At 46.3% G+C, this 19,878-nt stretch overlaps 1 protein-coding gene across 8 annotated transcripts in view; it reads left to right on the forward strand.

Annotated features, from left to right (window-relative positions):
* The window catches only part of STYXL2 (serine/threonine/tyrosine interacting like 2), a 40,910-nt gene that overhangs the window by 11,027 nt on the left and 10,005 nt on the right, over positions 1–19,878 (forward strand). For 5 of the 8 annotated variants that reach the window (XM_023247431.2, XM_045048705.1, XM_045048707.1 and 2 more), the window contains 3 exons: positions 31–156; positions 14,336–14,430; positions 17,678–17,909. In XM_023247431.2, the coding sequence (XP_023103199.2) occupies positions 47–156; positions 14,336–14,430; positions 17,678–17,909 (437 nt within the window). In that variant the 5' untranslated portion in view covers positions 31–46. The other 3 variants (XM_045048709.1, XM_045048711.1, XM_045048710.1) reach the window with 3 other exon arrangements.

The following is a 19,878-nucleotide window of genomic DNA, read 5'->3' on the forward strand; positions in this document are numbered from 1 at the left end:
CTAACCACCTTTCTCCTGCCAAACCCACAGGGACTGGCGGGCTGTCATGGCGACCAGCGGGGACCCAGAGGAGGAGCAGGTCGTCCCAAGTGAGGAGGATGAAACCAGCGTGAGGGCCGTGCAGGCCCACTACCTCCGGAGCCCCTCCCCCAGCCAGTAAGTGTGCACTCGCCGAGCTCCCTACCCGGGCGGCCCCAGCAGGCGTGGGCCGGGGAGCGCGAGACGTGGGCCCCAGGGAGACCCAGGCACCGCCTTCAGGTCACTCGTTTCTATGACTGAGTACTTTTTATGTGTCATACTTTCTGGAAGAGGCAAACATACCGACAGACGGCACTGGAACGTGGCGTGGGAAGTGCGGGAATTAGGATGCCTCGGGCCCAGTGCGTGGGGGGTGGGGCAGGGAAACTTGGCTGGGTCACAGGAGGCTTCCTAGAGGAGATGATGTTGGACCTGAACCTCGAAGGACAAGTGGGAGTCCGACCGGCCCACCTGGAGGGTGATGCTTGACTCTCTAGGACTGAGGCTGAATCTGGGCGCTAGACCATAGGGGGAAGGAATCAGGACAAGAAGAGTTCAGGCCCAGGCCCTTGAGCTAAGATCATTTTGCGTCTGCGATCCAGCCACGTGTTTCAGCCTGGGGTATGTGCATGCCTGGAGGTAAGTGGTAGTGTATCCAGGGGTAGAGAAATATAGTGCGTCTTCCGGGAGAGTCCTCTCTAGTTGACGAGTAATTTAAAACTTTCTTTTACATAAAATTATTGGGCGTATGTTATGGTATCGATTGGGGAAGTGGCATGAAATCTTCAGGAAAACCACGAGACAGCAAAGAAATGTTTAACCCCCGGCTGCAGCAATGGTGTGTGCCTATCTATTTTCTTCTGCCAGAGATAATAGTAGGAGACCCGGCTTCTAATCTTAGCCCTGTCACCAAATTTATGCGACGACTCCCTTTAATTCTTGAGCCTGTGTCTCCTTATCTGTAAAAAAGGGAGGAAGGACCCAATGAGGATACCTCAAGGTAACTTCGCCTCAACTTATCTGTGATTCTGCCTGACTCCACTTTTCTTCCGTTCTCCTGGGGTCTTGCTGGCTCCTGCTTCCCAGGGTTCAAAAGCCTTCCCCCCCGGAGTGAGATGGGAACAGGGCAGGGGTTACCGCTCGTGGGCCAGGACACTTTGTCCAAATGGAGTTGGGGACTTTTCCTTTAAAATTCGGCGTTCTGTTCCCACTTAGAAACACTATCAGGACGGAGTGTTTAAAGTATATCCCTCCCTTCTCTAAACTACCAGACAAAGCAGAGAGAGTTTTGTGTGTGATTGAGGTGGGTGAAGAAAGGCTTGGTGTGGTAGTTAGGGTAAGGCTAGCTTGCTTTAGCAAATGGGTATTTCTCTCCCACTCACATAAATTCCAAGACAGGTGCCGGAGCCGTGATTCCGGAACGGAGGCTCCTTCTCACCTGTAGCTCGTCCCTCTTAAGGGAGGCTGCTAAAGTCACCGTGCCCCTTAGCATCGAGACAAAATGGGACGGAATCTCTCAGGAGGTTTTTATGGGCCAGGCCTCAAAATGGCCCTTTCTCTTCCATTCATTTTCCATTGGCTAGAACTCCGCAAAGCCGTGCTTTCTTACAAGGGAGGATGGGGAATGAGGTCCGTGAGCCCCGAGAAAAGAGGAAATGGGTTTGGTAATACAGACCAGTCTCAGCTGCAGTATGCCCCTGTAGGCGGTTAATATTCATGGTATTTTTCTCTCCACTCGTGAAACCCCAGGGGAGACAACCCCCAAAGCAGTTTACCAAACGCTGCATACCGTTCAAAGGCTAGGTTCTCTGACTGTATGTTAACAACTAGAATTTAAATAAAACCTTGAAAAAAAAAAAAAAAGAGGGCGAGGTTCTCCAGAAGGTCTGCATCCGCTGCCCAGGTCTGAGTGCAGCATGTCACAGGCTGGCCAGGGTGAAGGAAGACAAGCTCCCATTTGCTAAAAGGAGGGACAGGAGGTACAGTCATCAGTCCATATAAGTAATGAGCATGTCCGCCCGAGAAGCAGGAAGATCTCCCAGATTTGACCTTGATTGGGCTCTCAGGGTAGCCTTCCCTTGTCTGTTGTTCTGCGTGGCCTCTAGCTTCCCCATTTGGGCCTTTTTCCTTGTCTGTTATCAAACCACATCTGAACTGCCCTTGGAGAGAGTGTGTTTTCCTTGAAGGCTGTTGCTTTGGAAGACTGTGTCCTACTTCTGGAAATTTGGGGGCCCAAATTTGGCTGAAAACAGCCAAAGGCTTTTTAGGGCTCATGGTTCCTTTGCAAACATGATCCCTTCAGAAACTAAATATGTTTCCGATGGACGTAGACCAGACAGCCTCCTGGGTCAGAAACCACGCACCAAGCTCTTTCCTAGATATAATTTTCGCTCTTGATTTCTTTCTTGGCCTCCTTGTCTGCATACTTCACTCTACGCTTAAGACTGTTATCTTGAGAGGGTGTCTGGGACTTTAAATGTGAGTGGGAAGTCCAGGATGCAGGTTGCCACGTGCAGTGGAAGTGTTAAAAGTTTGACAACAGAGTGTGTCACTGACAAGCTAATGAGGGGACGGTGCAAAACTAAACTAGAGTCAATCCAAAAGAAGGCAAGAGAGAAGAGAAAAGGAATATAGCGAGAGTATAGTGAATAGTAAGAACATAGTCCGATTGTAGATTCAAAGCCGTGGAGAAATAATTATGTTAAACAGAATAGAAACTGAACACTCCAATTAAAAGCCGGTATTGGGGCGCCTGGGTGGCTCAGTCGGTTAAGCGGCCGACTTCAGCTCAGGTCACGATCTCGCGGTCCGTGAGTTCGAGCCCCGCGTTGGGCTCTGGGCTGATGGCTCAGAGCCTGGAGCCTGCTTCCGATTCTGTGTCTCCCTCTCTCTCTGCCCCTCCCCCGTTCATGCTCTGTCTCTCTCTGTCTCAAAAAAAAAAAAAAAAAAAAAAAAAGCCAGTATTATCAGACTCAGTTTTTTTTTAAAGCCTACCTACTGTTTACTAGAGACCCACCTTAAAAACTTAGAGATATGCAACGATTAACAAAGGATAGAAAACTTACACTACCCCGTTCAGTTACAATTGCTCACCCCTTCAAAACCTAGTGGTGTCAGAACCGTTTTTAATGTTCACAATCAGGAACCTGGACAAGACACAGTGGTGTGGCTTCTCTTCACTCCAAGATGTCTAGGGCCTCGACTGGAAAGACTTGAAGGTCCAAGAGGACTTGAGGCTGAGGGAGACTCGGCCGCTCAGGGCTGGTATCATTGTGGCATCTTCGCACGTCTGACACATCATCCGGGGCCTTAGGGGGGGCTGTAGGCTAGAGCGCCTGACGTGGTCTTGTCACATGTCTCTCCATGCGAGCCAGTTTGGGCTTCTCATAGCCTGGTGACCGAATTCCAAGGGTTGGCGTTCAAGAAAGCAAGACAGAAGTGCACTGATGCTCATGAGCTAGGCTCAGAAATCATACAAAGGACTACAGGGGCTCAAAAGGAGGCAACGTGAATTCTGCTACCACTGTAGGAGTAAAGAGAACGAGCCAGATGGGAAACGCTGGGGCCACCTTTGGAAAATACAAATGGCCACAGTCACCGACACTAACTAAAGCCAGTTACTGATATCAGACAGGGAAGACTAAGGTGGACGTAACCAGAGACAAAGAAGGATGTTTCACAATGACCAAAGGTGTGGTTCAGCAGGAAGATATCATCATTTAAGATTTCGATGATCAAATAATGTAGCCTTAAAATATATCTCAGCCCAAAATTGACGGAACTAAAGACAAAAATAAAACCCACAATCTTAGTCAAATGGAAAAATTGTTTAAAAACAACCTCAGCTACTGTCATAGTATGAGCCCCCCCGTGCCAAATCATTAAGAATATAGGAAGTTTCGGGGCGCCTGGGTGCCTTAGTCGGTTAAACGTCTGACTCTTGATTTTGGCTCAGGTCGTGATCTCATGGTTCATGGGATCAAGCCCCACGTGGGGCTCTGTGCTGACAGCGAGGAGACTGCTTGGGATTCTCTCCCTCCCCCTCTCTCTGCTCCTCCCCTGCTCATGTGCTCTCTTTCTCTCTCTCTCAAAAATAAATATTGAAAAAAAAAAGAATATAGGAAGTTTAAACAAAATGATAAACAACGTTTGGCATTAACAGAACATGTACCCAAGAAGTGGAGGATATATGTTCTTATCACACGCACATGAAACATTTACCAAAATAGATCATATGCTGGGCCATACATGTATCAACAAATTTTTAACGCTCGAAATCGTACAAAATATGTTATTTGACCTTGGGAGAATTCAGCTAGAAATCGATAAACACAGAAATATATCATAGAAATTCTAAGTTAAACCACAACTCAATACTGCTACATATGCACCAGACTATCTACAATCAAAACCTGATGATAGCAAATATTAATGAGGATGGGAGGCAAGCAGAGGAACTAGGAAGAGAGGAAACTAGCACAACCACTTGGAAAACTCTTTCATAGTATCTACTAAAGCTACGCATATGTTTAGTCCTGTAACCCAGCAGGCTCACTGCTGATACATACCTGACAGAAATAAGTACATTTGTGCACCGGGAGAGAAGTCCTGGAATGTTTTAGCAGCTAACAGTCATTAAGGGTATAGAATGTGTAAATAACAGGATGAACCGTGCAATTAACCGTAGGCTGGATATATAAAGTCTGGTGTATATATATATTTTGAGATACTGCCCTAGGGAATAAATATTTTTACTACGTGCTTATCACGTTAGTCATTGAGCTTCTCGGATTATTGGTTGGGGCGCGCAAACGGTGAGCACTGGCTGTGAAGGTGAAAAGTGGGTCACCGTCAGGGGAGGTGGGAGACAGGCAAGGCCAATCGTGTTGCTTGCACAGTTTCACATGAAGTTAGCCTGCTACGCACAGGACAAAAGCATCTGTTTATAAGAGAAGAAGTTCCAGTGGTATTCAATCCTTAGTCCTTCCAGCTGCCAGTCCCCGTCCTGGGCAAAAACAGGCTCAGCCTGCAAGTCCCCCTTACGCAGAACCGGCTGAGCTTCCTACAAGCATGGTCGCACATACAGACCTCATCTTCCCCAGGTTCTCGGTGACTCCTGCCGAATCCTGTCGGTTTTGATGCTTTTCTTGGTTTGTATAGATTCCTTAGCAATTGGTTTTTGAAGCGGACCCCAAATTGGCTATAGCCCTTTACAGAGATTTTCAAGGGAGGCAAACACAGTGACACTTCGTGGGCCATCTCTTCCTACAATAATCATCATAAAACCTGAGATATAAACTATTACAGCTCCACTGGCTTTTGAGTTATCATTCAGTCAATCCCACTGCATTACAGAACCAGGCCTAAACCAGCCCAGATGAATGAGTCTAAGTACCTTTAAAAAAGAAAGACAATCCACAGACTAGAAGAAAAATGTGCAAATCACGTATCTGATAAAGAACCTGTATCCAGAACATATGTTTAAAAACCTCCCCAAACCCAATAAAAAAGAAACAAACACCCCAATCAAAAAAAGGACAAAAGATGGGAATGCAAGCTGGTGCAGCCACTCTGGAAAACAGTATGGAGGTTCCTCAAAAAGCTAAAAATAGAACTACCCTACAACCCAGGAATTGCATTTATCCACGGGATGCAGGTGTGCTGTTTCGAAGGGGCACATGCACCCCCATGTTTATAGCAGCACTATTGACAATAACCAAAGTATGGAAAGAGCCTGAATGCCCATCGACGGATGAATGATAAAGAAAATGTGGTAGATAGATAGATAGATAGATAGATATACACACTATGGACTATTACTCGGCAATCAAAAAGAATGAAACCTTGCCATTTGCAACTACGTGGATGGAACTGGAGGGTATGATGCTAAGTGAAATTAGTCAGTCAGAGAAAGACAAAAATCATATGACTTCATTCATATGAGGACTTGAAGAGACAAAACAGATGAACATAAAGGAAGGGAAACAAAAAGAATATAAACACAGGGAGGGGGACAAAACAGAAGAGACTCATAAATATGGAGAACAAACTGAGGGTTACTGGAGGGGTTGTGGGAGAGGAGATGGGCTAAATGGGTCAGGGGCACTAAGGAATCTACTCCTGAAATCACTGTTGCACTAGATGCTAACTAATTTGGATGTAAATTTTAAAAAATGAAAAATAAAATTTTTAAAAATGGACAAAAGATTTGAACAGATACTTCACCAAAGAAGATACATGAAATGCAAATGAGCACATGAAAAGATCCTCAAAATCCTTAGTCATTAGGGAAATGCAAATTAAAACCACAAGGAGATACCATTCCATACCTATTAGAATATGTAAAATTAAAAAGATCGACCATACTAAATATTGGTGAGAATGTGGAAGGCCTAGTCCCACTGCTGGTGGGAACGTAAAATGGTACAACCGTTTTATAAACGTTTTAAAAAAGTTAAACATACACCTGCTTAAACATATACCTACACCTGTATGATCTAGTCATTCTACTCCTGGGTATTTACTCACAAGAAATAAAAGCCTGTGTCCCTGCAAAGACTTGTACATGAATGTCCAGAGCAACTTTAGGCATAAGAGCCTGGAAACAACCCAAATATCCATCAACCAGTGAATGGGTAAATACACAGTGGTGGATGTACACACTGGAATACTATTCAGCAGTGAACAGGAATGAATTATTGATTCATACAACCACATGGATGAATCTCAACATAATTATGCTAAATGAGAGCAGTCAGACAAGAAAGGGTATCTACCACGTGATTCAATTTATAGAAAATTCCATAAAATGCAAATGACTCTCTATAGTGACAGAAAGCAGATCAGCGGTGGCCTGGGGAGTCGGGCAGGGGGAGGGTGGAGGGAGGGCGGAGGGAGGGCTTCAAAGGGGCCTAAGGAAACTTGGGGGATGATAGATACGTTCACAGTCCTGATTGTGGTGATGGTTCCACGTATGTCAAATGCTAACCAATCACACATTTTAAGTATGTGCCATTTGTATAACAATTATATACCTCAAAAAGCTGTGCTGTGAAAGGGGAAATAAAACTCTCTTCCGGGAGGCAGCGTAGTGCTGTGGAAAGAACTTAAATGGTATAACCGAGGCCAACGTTGAAGTCAGGTCTGCTCTCCCACTCAGTAGCCATGAGAGCGTCCATAAATTACTTAATCATAAAGTTGGAATAGCTGGTTTGCCCAGTGGTGGAAATTAAATGATATAACGTATGTTGTTTGTAATATACGACATGTAATATATGACACACATTGTTGTAACATAGAAAGGCATATTAGGTATTGATAAATGGTGGTTCTTTCCTTTTCCTTCCAGAGAAAGATATCTGACAGTAACTAATGATGTCAAGGAACTTGTATCTAACCAGAGACCCACCCACCTTCGTTAAAATGGCACATGTCTCTCGTGCTGTCAGCAAATACTGTGTTCTAAGCAGCTGATCGTCACCGTTGCTTTTGGTCTCCATCCTGAATAGTCCTCCCTGTACTTAATTAGTGACTGAAATTCCATCCTTCTTGCTTTATCTTTTTTTTTAACATTTATTGATTTTTTATTTAAATGTTTAATGTGTATTTATTTTCGAGAGAGAGAGCGAGCGAGCACGAGTGGGGGAGGGGCAGAGAGCGAGGGAGACCCAGAATGTGAAGCAGGCTCCAGGCTCCGAGCTGTCAGCACAGAGCCTGACACGGGGCTCGAACCCACGAACCGTAAGATCATGACCTGAGCTGAAGTCGGACGCTTAACCCACTGAGTCACCCAGGCGCCCTGGGGCTTTATCTCTTCAGTGAAAGGCTTGAGTCTTTTTAAGATTAACTATGTACGGAGTCAGCAAATACCCCACCAGCCACTCTTGGTCCTGGTTTCCCACGGCTACCGTAACCAATGACCACAAACTGAGTTGCCTAAACACAACACGGATACGTTCTCCTGTAGTTTCAGAGGCCGGAAGTGTGAAATCAAGGTGTTGGCAGGGCCACTGTCCCTCCGAGGGCTTTAGGGAGGACCCCTTCCTTGCCTCTCCCACCTCCTGGAGGCTCCAGGAATTTCTTGGCTGTGGCCATGTCCTCGCAACCTCAGCCTCCACCTTCGCAGGCTTCCTCTTCTCTCTCTTCTCTGTGTGTCCTCTTTAAGGACATTTGCCATTGGACTTTGGGCTCGCCCTAATCCAGGATGATCTCACCTCAAGATCCCTAACTGAATGACATCTGCGGAGATCATTTTTCCAAATAAAACCGTATTCACAGGCTCTGGGGGGCATGTCTTTCTGGGATACCGCCATTCAACTCATCGCTGCCCTAGCTCCAGCCCCCCGGGAGACGAAACCGTACTGTCCCCTGTGCAACCCGGACAGGAACTTGCGAAGTCTACCCAGTGCTGCAGGCAGCCACTGCCTGTCAACCAGAGCGCGTTCAGGGGTGACGGTCTGCTTGCTGTCCCGGCAGGGAGTCTTGACATTTCCAGCCTCGTCAGTAAATTTCATCCCGGGGTGAACCAAGAACCTGAGAAAGATGTGTAGACAGTGGATGGAGCTCGTCAGATCTTCGTTTTTGCCTGACTGAGGCACTGACCTCAAACGCCTTAAATTCAAACCCGCCCCTGTGGGTCATTCTCTCTGGAAGAAAGCCTTCAGCTAGAGATTCAACCATCTCCCAGTGAGACAAATTTCCCTAGGTAATTTATGAGTTAACGCTACAAGTTAAAACCTCCTGCCCAGTGGGGCGACTTGGTGGGGCCTCGCCCGTTTCCATAAACTCCATCAGACCTCCCCACTTCCCCAAATGAGCACAGTCTAAGAAGTCAGCGTGCTTCTGCCGCAAACCAAGCTGAGACCGGCCCTCCCCTCCCTAGTAAGGAGACTGCCGCCCCCAACTCTCTAGGTGGTCTGGAGCCCACGTCTGCCTCTCCTCTTCCTCCTTGGCTATGACCCATTTTCTCTTCCTTTCCAAATGAAGGATCAGACTTCTTTAGCCTTCTCCTGTTCTGATTTGGAGAGCGTTTTTCTGTTTTCCTTCATTTCTTTCCAAGTCAAAATTCATTTCTTGCTTCGGCGTTTTGGACCTGAACTTTTCAAGCCTTTGCACTTTCTAGAACTCCTTGATGATCTCCTCAGACCGTCCCTCGTGACAGCATTTTCCTGTCCACCTTCAGCTAAGTCCCTTAACGATGCTGTGCCAACCTTCCCTACAGCGAGGTCTCTGTGCCTGGTAGCGACCGGTGGGACAGGAGCTGGGGACATGGAGTGTCAGGTCTGTGTGTCCTTGGGAAATGGCTACTCCTAATTACCCTTTCTCTTTTATATTTCTTTTTCCGTGAAGATTTTTCCAGCTTTCACAAACCTTGCTGGAAGCAGCTGGCCATAAATCCATTTGCTTAAGATTACTGACTTCTCTCCTTCTCTGGAGCCTGAACTTTGCCTGTGTGGTCACTTTCTCTGAAGTGAATGAACACTTGGAAGAAACTCACAAATCTGTTCCTTCTTTGCAAAAGCCACATCAAGATAGACACCCCCTCCTGGGCCTCTGCCTCCATTTCATTCCTTGACGGGGGGACTTCCTTCCCCCTCTCTTCCTCCCTCCTCCCTTCCTCCCTCCCTTCCTTCCTTCCTCCCTTCCTCCCTCCTCCCTTCCTTCCTCCTTCTCTTCCTTCCTTCCTCCCTCTCTTCCTTCCGCCCTCCCTCCCTTTCCCTCTCTTCCTTCGTCCCTACCTCCCTCTCTTCCTCCCTTCCTTCCTCCCTCCCCCTTCCTTCCTCCCTCTCTTCCCTCCTCCCTCCTCCCTTCCTCCCTCTCTTCCTCCCTACTTCCTCCCTTTCTCCCTCCCCCCTTCTTTCCTCCCCCCTCCCTTCATCTTTTCCTTCCTTCCTCCCTTCCTTCCTTCCTTCCTTCCTTCCTTCCTTCCTCCCTCTCTTCCCTCCTCCCTCCTCCCTTCCTTCCTCCCTCTCTTCCTCCCTTCCTTCCTCCCTTCCTCCCTCTCCCCTTCCTTTCTCCCTCTCTTCCTTCCTTCCTTCCTCCCTCCCTCTCTCCCTTCCTTTCTTCCTTCCTCCTTTCCTACCTCCTTCTCTTCCTTCCTCCTTTTGTCCCTCCCCCTTCCTTTCTTCCTTCCTTCCTTCCTCCCTCTCTTCCTCCCTCCCTCCCCCTTTCTTCCTCCCTGTCTTCCTTCCTTCCTCCCTTCCTTCCTTCCTTCCTCCCTCCCTCCCTCCCTCCCTCTCTTCCCTCCTCCCTCCCCCCTTCCTCCCTATCTTCCTTCCTCCCTACTTCCTCCCTTTCTCCCTCCCCCCTTCTTCCTTCCTTCCTTCCTTCCTTCCTTCCTTCCTTCCTTCCTTTTTCAGTTGCTGGGCAGGACCCATTGAATTGATTTTATGAAACACTAATGGGCACAGTCTGTAATTTTGAAAAACACAGGTCTAAAGAAAACTGCACCAGTCTCCTGCTCTTGGTTAGGAAGTCCATCAAATTCTGCTTTATTGTTTCTCTTCCAAATCACCCTCAAGGCTTTTTAGCTGCTGCTCTGTGATCCTGTGATGAGGTGTGTATCGATCCTAGATTCTCTCCTTCCCTGCCTGTCTTTTCGAGCAGCCAGCCCTTGCTGCTTTCCAATCAGGGTGTAAGTGTCATTTCACTCTGTCTCAGATCTGCGGGCGGAGGCACAGACGTGGTCATAAATCACAGCCTCCCCGGCCACCATCTCACTGACCTTGCAAATATGAGCGGGGCCCGCTGTTCAGGTCTCGCTTCTCTTTCTCCTTCTTCCTCCCCGCGGTCCTGCTTCTCCACGGAAAATGAGGGAACTGCTTCTCAGTGCCTAAACTTTGTTCTCCACTTAGGTCCTTTGGGGTCCCACTCCTCACTTGACTTAGTAAACCGCGTCTGTGGCACAACAGTTTAGGACCGTTCGGTTTACGCGTCCTTTTCTCTTAGCAGATGACTCATAATTTACATCCTATCCTCAACACTAGATAATGCTGAGCTCAGTTGACTGTGGTTCACCTGCTTGCCTCAGCAGCCAAGAACAGACACATCACGGGGCTGGGGGAAGAATCTGTTCTTTACCCCCCTCCTTTCTCAACCATAAAGCCGCCAACTCCTGAAAAGTGTACTGGGTAGAGTCTTCCAGAGTCTCAGACTCACGGACCCGTTAGCTGCCTCTCAATCTTGACCACCCGCCAGAGGGGAGGCTGCCTCTCACCCATTTCCATTTTCAGATTTGAATTTCAAATTCTCCCCTATCAAAGCCACAGCCTCAGAGCTCAGGTCCATTTAGGACAGATGCTCAGTTCCCTGTATTTGTCGGGGAAACCAAATCCACACGACGACCTGGCGTCTGTGTTGTTTAGGGAAAACGGCGTGATCATGGGCTTTGCAGAGAGTTCCAGGCGGGGATCCTGGGGACACTGCCGGGTGAGTCCCTGGCCAGCCTTTCTACACAGCTGCCAGGTGAGGGCTCCTCCTGTGTCCCTTTTCAGTTTGTGCCCATTGTTTAGAAAACCGATTACAGGAGTGAGAAAACCTCTTCAGAGCGCAGAGCACAGGGAAAACCACCCTGAGGGAGAAAAGAGCTGCGGGGCCAGGAGATAGCCCCTCTCATCCCGCAAGAACACAAGGGTTCTCTGCCATTACCTGGTCAGCGTTTTGCTGTGATCCCCCCCCCCAAACCTCGTTTGACGTAATACTGACCCTTAATAAACAAAATGGTTATTTTACTAATACTAGTATGACGAATACTGCTTACAAACGAAAGAATAAAACTCCCTTAGTAAATATTGTTTGTTTATTTATGGGGATGTGACTCACATTTCTATACAAGTTGAGGCTCTGACCCTAGTTTTATGAAGCGTTGCTACTTGAAAACTGAGACTGCCCTGAAACCTGGGCCCACGATGTCCACAGGGAGATGGGCTTCTGCAAAGTTCCATCGCAGGAGGAAACTGGGTGAGGAAGGGAGGCCAAAAGATTAGCCTCCCAAAAGGATGTCAGCCCAAGGGAAACCAGTGCAAGCTGAGGCTGGAGAGGAGAAAGAGGCCAGAGATGGAAGGGCCCGGAGACCCCTGGGTTTGCTCCCCAAGCTGGTATGCGGGCACCTTGCCCAGTACCTGGCAAATTCCGTCCATTCATCCATCCGTCCGTCTGTTCATCCATCTGTCCACCCACCCTTCACTCAGTGTGATCTGTCTGTCTGATCACCTTCACTGGTCTGGAGCTACAGGGGCCAAAGAAAGGACCCAATGTGTGCCTTTACCGACCTCACACCTGCCCCCACCAGGTGTTCTCCTCTTTTCTACCTTCACCAAACAACGGGACGTCTCCAGTTCATCCAAGGATCGTATCCCACACACCTCACCTTCAATCCACCCCCACTCTCCAGTCACGCTTACCCATCCTGGGTAGAGTCGTAGGCTACTCCTTTCTTTCGGCAAAGCGATTTCCTCCTCCGTAGGCTTTCTAGCCCTGAGCACACCATTCTCCAAGGCGGTGACTCTCTAATGTGGATTTCTATGAGAAAATTGTCCTGCTAATCGATGCAGCTACACTTACCTTCACTCGAGTTAGCTCCGGTCAGTTCAACTGGACTCATTGCAACTCAGAACAAGATGGCCCTATGTTTGCATCATAGCCCCGCCTCTTATTGGCTGCCGTGGGGGAATGTCATTAGCCTATCTGGGCCCCAGTTTCCTTATTTAAAATAAACAGAAATGATAATACCTGCTGCGTGGGAGTTTCGCCAGGATGAAACTCATAAAGGGAGCCCCAAAATGGTATCCATTCACAACACAACGCATGAAAATAGACCAAGGAACATCCCTAGGAAGTTTCTAAATACTGAAAACCAAAAAAAAAAAAAAAAAGATCCTATCAGTTTCCATAAAGATAAAATAAGTCAATTTACAAGGATCAGGAAACACACTGACTTCAGACTTTTTAAAAGCAAAAAGACAGTAGAACAGAGGTCCCAATTCTGGGCAAGTCGGCAAACACACCCGCCACGGTCCCATGGATTGCCTTTATAAAACCTGAACAGAAGGATCCAGCAACGGTTCAAGGACTCTGGAAAGTAAATAGCAGCAGGCAGATTGAGGAAGATAGAATTCAAAGTACAACCAAACCAGCAATATGAGTATCATTTTTTCCCTCTGGAATACCCAGTTGTGACTGGAGGCAATGGAAACAGTAGCCTGGGGTGCCTGAAAATGGAACATTACCCGGCAGTAAGGAGGAACAAATTATTGATTACTGCAATAGAATAGATTACTCATAGATGCCTTGTACGAAGTGCAATAAGCCAGATACAAAAGACGATGATATGATTCAACTTACATAACATTCTGGGGAAAAGCCACACCGTAGGGACAGAAAACAGATCATCGATTTTACAGGGGATGAGGTTCAGGGAGGGGCTGAAAATAAAGGGGCAGCACAAGGGAATTTGGGGGATGGGGAAAAAACATGGTATAAATTAAATACTCCCACTTGCTCTTTAACCTCTCTGGACCTAAAAGAAAGACTAAGAAAAAAAAAAAAAGACCCAAAGCTCACCCAACACCTGGGAAAGAGGAGAACCCCCCCCCACTAAGGGGGAGGGCACCCACCCCCATACTGCGTCCTACCCTTGTTTCTGCCCGTAATTCGCCGCATTCCTCAGATCCTTTTTGACATCTCTGCTGAATTATTTCTGGAAAAATTGCCTTGACATTTACCTAAGTTACTTTATTGCATCCCTGGTCTCAGGCTGAACCTTGACTGCTTATATTGAGAATCAGGACTGTGCATTTGAGCACACCTTCGGATTTCCCCATGCCAGCCCTTTATTGTGAGCCCGTTCTCTTTCAAACAGGGGAAAGATGTGGGGCATGGAGGGAACGGTGGCCGTCTACCCAGCCCGCCGATCCAGCAGCACCTTGGTTAGGGACATGCTATGGTATTGACAACAGAGGAAGGGGGGCGAGAGGGAAAAAATGAACAGCACTACAGCCAGGGATGGGAACCCAGTAGAGAAGGTGAGGCCACATCGGGGTAAATTCTCCCCAACCACAGACACTATTCCGTCCACAGCCTGGACTACCTCGTCGTTAAACACCAGCTCACGCAGGTGCCAGCTCCGGTCTGAACACAGGTGGCGACAGCGTCACGGTGTCCTGCATTCTCGGGCTCCCTACACTGAGGACGGCATTCCCTTCATCTCTCGTTGCTTTGCACTGTGCCTGAAGTCAGATCCAGGGGTCTGGTCTAGTCAGAGCGGCTCCCGCTCAGATGCCGCCCAGAACCTTCTCACACAGATGTCCTCTCCTCTCAGGTACTCCATGGTCTCAGATGCAGAAACAGAAAGCATTTTCATGGAACCCATTCACCTGTCTTCGGCTGTTGCAGCCAAACAGATCATCAATGAAGGTAATGCCATCAGAAGGCGGTTGGGAGCAGGGAGAGTCCGCGACTCCTCTGGGGACCCTCGGAAGGGGCCCCGTGGAAGATGTCCGTGTGCTTCTCAGGTGCTGCCCGTCGCATTAAGAGGAACAGATCCGAGGAGGCATTTCTGCCGACACAAGTCACTATCTACCTTCGTGAGACGGAGGTGGAAATTCTTATGTATCAGGGTGAATGGATAGCTCTCTGGTGGCTTATGCTAGAGGCACAGACCCGAAAGCCCAAGAAATGACCAGAAGCACCCAGAAAGTTCTGTTCAAAGGGATATCCAGATTTAGATCTGCATTTCCACTAGTGCCTGGAAATGGTTTTCAATCTGAAATATAAATAAGGAGGAGGTAGGGAAAGGTGGGGAGGGGAGAAATGTTAATATGCACACAGCAGAAAACATACTCATCCTGATTGGATGGATTTTTTTTTCCTAATCAATTTTAAAAAAATGTTTTTAACGTTTATTTATTTTTGAGAGACAGCATGAGCAGGGGAGGTCAGAGAGAGAGGAAGACACGGAATCTGAAACAGGCTCCGGGCTCCGAGCCGTCAACACAGAGCCTGACGCAGGGCTCAATCCCACAAACCTCGAGATCACGACCCGAGCTGAAGTCGGACGCTCAACCGACTGAGCCACCCAGGCGCCTCTCTAATCAATTTTGAGCAAATTTCTTTTCTTCTTCCTTTGTCCTGGGTGTCTCTGTCACTGCTGGGGGGATGTCGCTAATGACACAGGGCCCTGCTGGGCTTTGGGCTTAATCCAACATCCACTTGATGGTGGCCACAATCCGGTCCCCGGCCATTGGTCGTGAGAACCATGCATGCTGCTTGTATATATAATCCCGGGTCTTTGTCAGTTCTGGGCTCTTTGGGTCCCCACAGGGTCCCTGAGGACGCCTAGATCTCCTGTTCACCTCGCGAGGAGCCAGAAATTCCATTTGCCTCTGCTTGCGATCTGGGCACCGTGGGAGGCCCCATCTTTTTAAGGAACTCTCAAGTTTTTTTCTATTTCACCACCCTATCTGGGGTCTCTGTTCCCTTGCTCCAGGCAGACCAAAGTGGCTTCACCCGGTGTCCAGATCTCTCTAAATTGCCACAGGGACCACCCTCAGTCCGGAAGTTTTGTTTTTTGTTTCCTCCTGTGTGTTTGGGAACTTCCCTCACCTTCCAGCCTGCATCATCCCTGCTCTGTGTTTCACTCTCTGGACCCGCCCCCCTCCATGCCTGAGTTCTTGCTAAGGGAAAATCCAGCTTTAGGAGTTGTGAGAAAACCATTTCCCCTCTTGAAAACTTCACTGTCAAGCCTATAGAATGCTATAGACACGTCTACAGGACATTGAACACGTAGGTTGAAATCGAAAGCCTTTCTTCGATTCTAGGGTTTAGCTACTCTCCTCTTGTCTGGGGCATTAAGCTTACGTTCCCTCGGTCTTAGTGGCGGAAGGGTAGTAGGGGAAGAAACAGTATATGACAGAGAAAGGAAAAACGTATCAAGTCATATTCCAAGCCATCGCCCTGCTCACCAGTGATCAGAGGGATAAAAATGATTGTTGAAGAATCCTTCATTCTCATGAAAGTCTGCATGTGCGTTCTTCTGAAGAAACCTTAGATTGCAGAAATAAATGGGGGAAATGAATGCAGGGCGAGGGGGTGGAGTTGAAACAGGCTGAGGGGTGGACCAGAGACCTACTGTAAGCAGGGGCCACCAGCAGGAATGAGGGACTGGGACATTTGTTCCGCTGGAAAGGCAAATATCAAGACAGCGGCCTGCTATATAAATAGCTGAGGAAGACAATGCTGTATGTATATTTTCATGAAGCATCAGGGAGTTTTATTTTTTACACGTAGTAAAGGAGAGCCATCTCAGTTAGGGGAGGAGAGGGAAGGGGCTTTTACATTTGCTAAGTAAGATCCCAGGAGAGCCAGGGGAGACTGAGCGGTAGAGAAAATAGGAATGATTCATCTATTTTTAAACAAAATAAAGCTCTGGGATTGCAGGGGTTTTCTTCTTTCTGCTTTTGAAACGGAGATCAGAGAGCATTTAGAGCTGAGATCTGACACAGGGATATGGGGGCCCATCGGGTGGTGTGGGAAAGGGAAGAGAGAGAGAGAGAGAGAGAGAGAGAGAGAGAGAGAGAGAAGGGCTTTAGGGAAAGGGAGTGCTAGAACCCAGAACTCCCAGGACCCGCAGACCCTGAGCAGCAAGCCCGTTGTACTGTTTTTCCCGTGAGGGGCTGGGCCTCGTCTATGTGCCACACGTGGCTGTGCTCTCACGTGAAAGCCACACGTGGCTTTCACCCATCAGGGAAAGCGATGGCCAACACAGGCGACACGCCTTCCTTACTTTTCTTCCATCTCTAGTCAGGATTTTTGGCTCCTAAGTGGCAGGAAAGGATTCGTCCCCCCCCCCACCCCCCACTATTCTTGTAGACTTTCTCAGAGAAAGAAATGTCTGACTCTCCCCCCAGATTTGATCAATTGAGAACAGAAATATTAGGAGCAGGAGAGAGAGGCTCGCTCGAGAGGTGGGTGAATGGATTTTGAACGCATCTAGAATCTGAGTTTTTCTGAGCTGTTGGCAGAAAGGCCCTGAGCGCTGTTTTGGGACTGGCATTGGAGTTCCTGGCAAAACCTTTGCCACCTGTTGGAAAGCTGGGAGGCTGAGACTCACGGGCGCTCGGACGCCAGTGGGAAGAAGCAGACAAAGCGTGAAATAAATTAATTAAATGTGTATGGGAAAGTGATCGCACGTGAAGGCTAAAGTTTTACTTTTCCCAAGATTATTTGCCTTACGTATGTAAAGGAGTCAAACTAATAAAGTGACTTACGTTATGAAAGAGTGTCATTTATTCATGTGGTAAATGATTCCACCCTGTATGGAGCACCGTGGGAACTGTAAGTGTGAATCAGACATATACCAGGTACTTAAGGACCTTGGTCTAAGAAGTTGTCAGCCAGCTTGAGAAAAATACAGGAAGGAGTAAAGAAAACCAGTGTCCCTTCACCTATACCAATCTACCTCTGCTGCCGCTGGCCCTGACCACAAGTGTCCAGGCCAGTGCAGGTCCCCTCCCCACCCCGGGCCTTCATTAAGTCCTTCCTGGCATTTGAGCTCATGTCCAGAGTCCTGGCAGCAGACTGGCCAAGAGTGGATTCTCCTGAGGAACAGGGAGCGTCATGGTGCTCTTGACTCTTTGACGAGAATGCTGCCTGTCCCTTCTAGAATTCAAGCCGCGGGGGATCAGAGCCGAGGCAGAGTGTCCAGGCATGCTGGAGTCGGCCGAGCACCTGCTGGTGGAGGACCTGTACAACCGTGTTAGGGAGAAGATGGACGACAGCAGCCTATACAACACCCCCTGCATCCTGGATTTACAGCGGGCCTTGGTCCAAGACCGCCAGGAGACCCCCTGGAATGAGGTGGATGAGGTCTGGCCCAATATCTTCATAGCAGAGAAGTGAGTCTGACTGCGGGGGGTCACGACCCTTTGTCCTACCCTTCTGGACAGTGCCCGAGAGCGATGAAACTCCCCCACGTTTGGCAAAGGCCCCAGTAACTCCATCAGCAAGTTGATGTTGCCTGATGGGACATTTGGAGCCAGTGATGATACTGATTTTTGTATGTATTGCCAACCACCAAAACATTTCACAAGAGGACAAAGAGGTTACAAATTACATATATGTATGATATATATATATATATATATCATATATATATATCATAGTATGATATATATATATAGTATAATATATATAGTATGATATATATATAGTATGATACATGTATAGTATGATACGTATATAGTATGATACATATATAGTATGATACATATATAGTATGATAGATATAGTATGATAGATATAGTATATATATAGTATGATATATATATAATATGATATATATAATATGATATATATAGTATGATATATATAGTATGATACATATATAGTATGATATATATAGTATATATATAGTATGATATATATAATATGATATATATATAGTATGATACGTATATAGTATGATACATATATAGTATGATAGATATAATATGATACATATATAGTATGATATATATAGTACGATATATATAGTACGATATATATAGTATGATATATATAGTATGATACATGTATAGTATGATACATGTATAGTATGATACATATATAGTATGATACATATATAGTATGATATATATAGTATGATATGTATGTAGTATGATATGTATGTAGTATGATATATATAGTATGATATATATATAGTATGTGTATAGTATGATATATATAGTATGATACATATATAGTATGATATATATATAGTATGATATATATAATATACATATATAGTATGATACATATATAGTAAGATACATATATAGTATGATACATATATAGTAAGATACATATATAGTATGATATATATAGTATGATATGTATGTAGTATGATGTGTATGTAGTATGATATATATAGTATGACATATATATATAGTATGTGTATAGTATGATATATATAGTATGATACATATATAGTATGATATATATACAGTATGCTATATATATTATATATATAGTATGATATATATAATATGATATATATATAGTATGATACATATAGAGTATGATATATAGTATGATATATATAGTATGATATGTATGTAGTATGATATATATGTAGTATGATATGTATATAGTATGATATATGTATAGTATGATATATATGTATATATATAGTATGATGCTAAATTACAAATTATATATACAGTGTGATGCTACCTGAGCAATACATAGGTGTGTATGTGTATGCACTTTTGCATAAGTAACAAATTCAAAACAAACGAGATAAAAGCGTAACCATCTAGGCGATGGTTCTACCACTGATGTTTATCTTCTTTAGGTTTCTTTTGAACCGGACGGATTTCCTAAGGAAACACCACTTGTTTTTATAATCAGAAAAAAATGTTATTTTTTTAAGTTTATGAGTGGTTTCCCAAACAAAACCCAAAGCAGTTCCTTCAGGATCTTCTTGCCAGTGCGTAATTGGCACCAACAGGCTAGTTTGTGAAACTAATTCTCCCAGTGTTAATACTCAGATACGCAGAAGCAAAGGAGGGAATTTGGGGCCCCCGTGGCAGGCAGTAGGGAAGTTTGGACTGTGGGTCTTGAGTACTGCCCCGGAAGTAGTCTGTCGCCTAGAACCTGATTCTCAGAGCTGGACACCAAGTCCTGAGCGATCTCCAGCTAGCTCTGCAGACCCAGAAACTTTCACATCATGCTCACCAGGGACCCAGACACCTCCAGATAGCCCCAGGCTTCTCCTCCTTCTCTGGCAACCCTGTCTTCACTGATCCATTGCAGCAAAAAGAGCTCTGAACTAGAAGCCAGAAACACCTGCCCTTGTTTGGTCCTTTTTCCTTTCAGTCTTGGGAA

The sequence above is a fragment of the Felis catus genome, chromosome F1 (genome assembly GCF_018350175.1).
Source record: "Felis catus isolate Fca126 chromosome F1, F.catus_Fca126_mat1.0, whole genome shotgun sequence".
NCBI lineage: Eukaryota > Metazoa > Chordata > Mammalia > Carnivora > Felidae > Felis > Felis catus.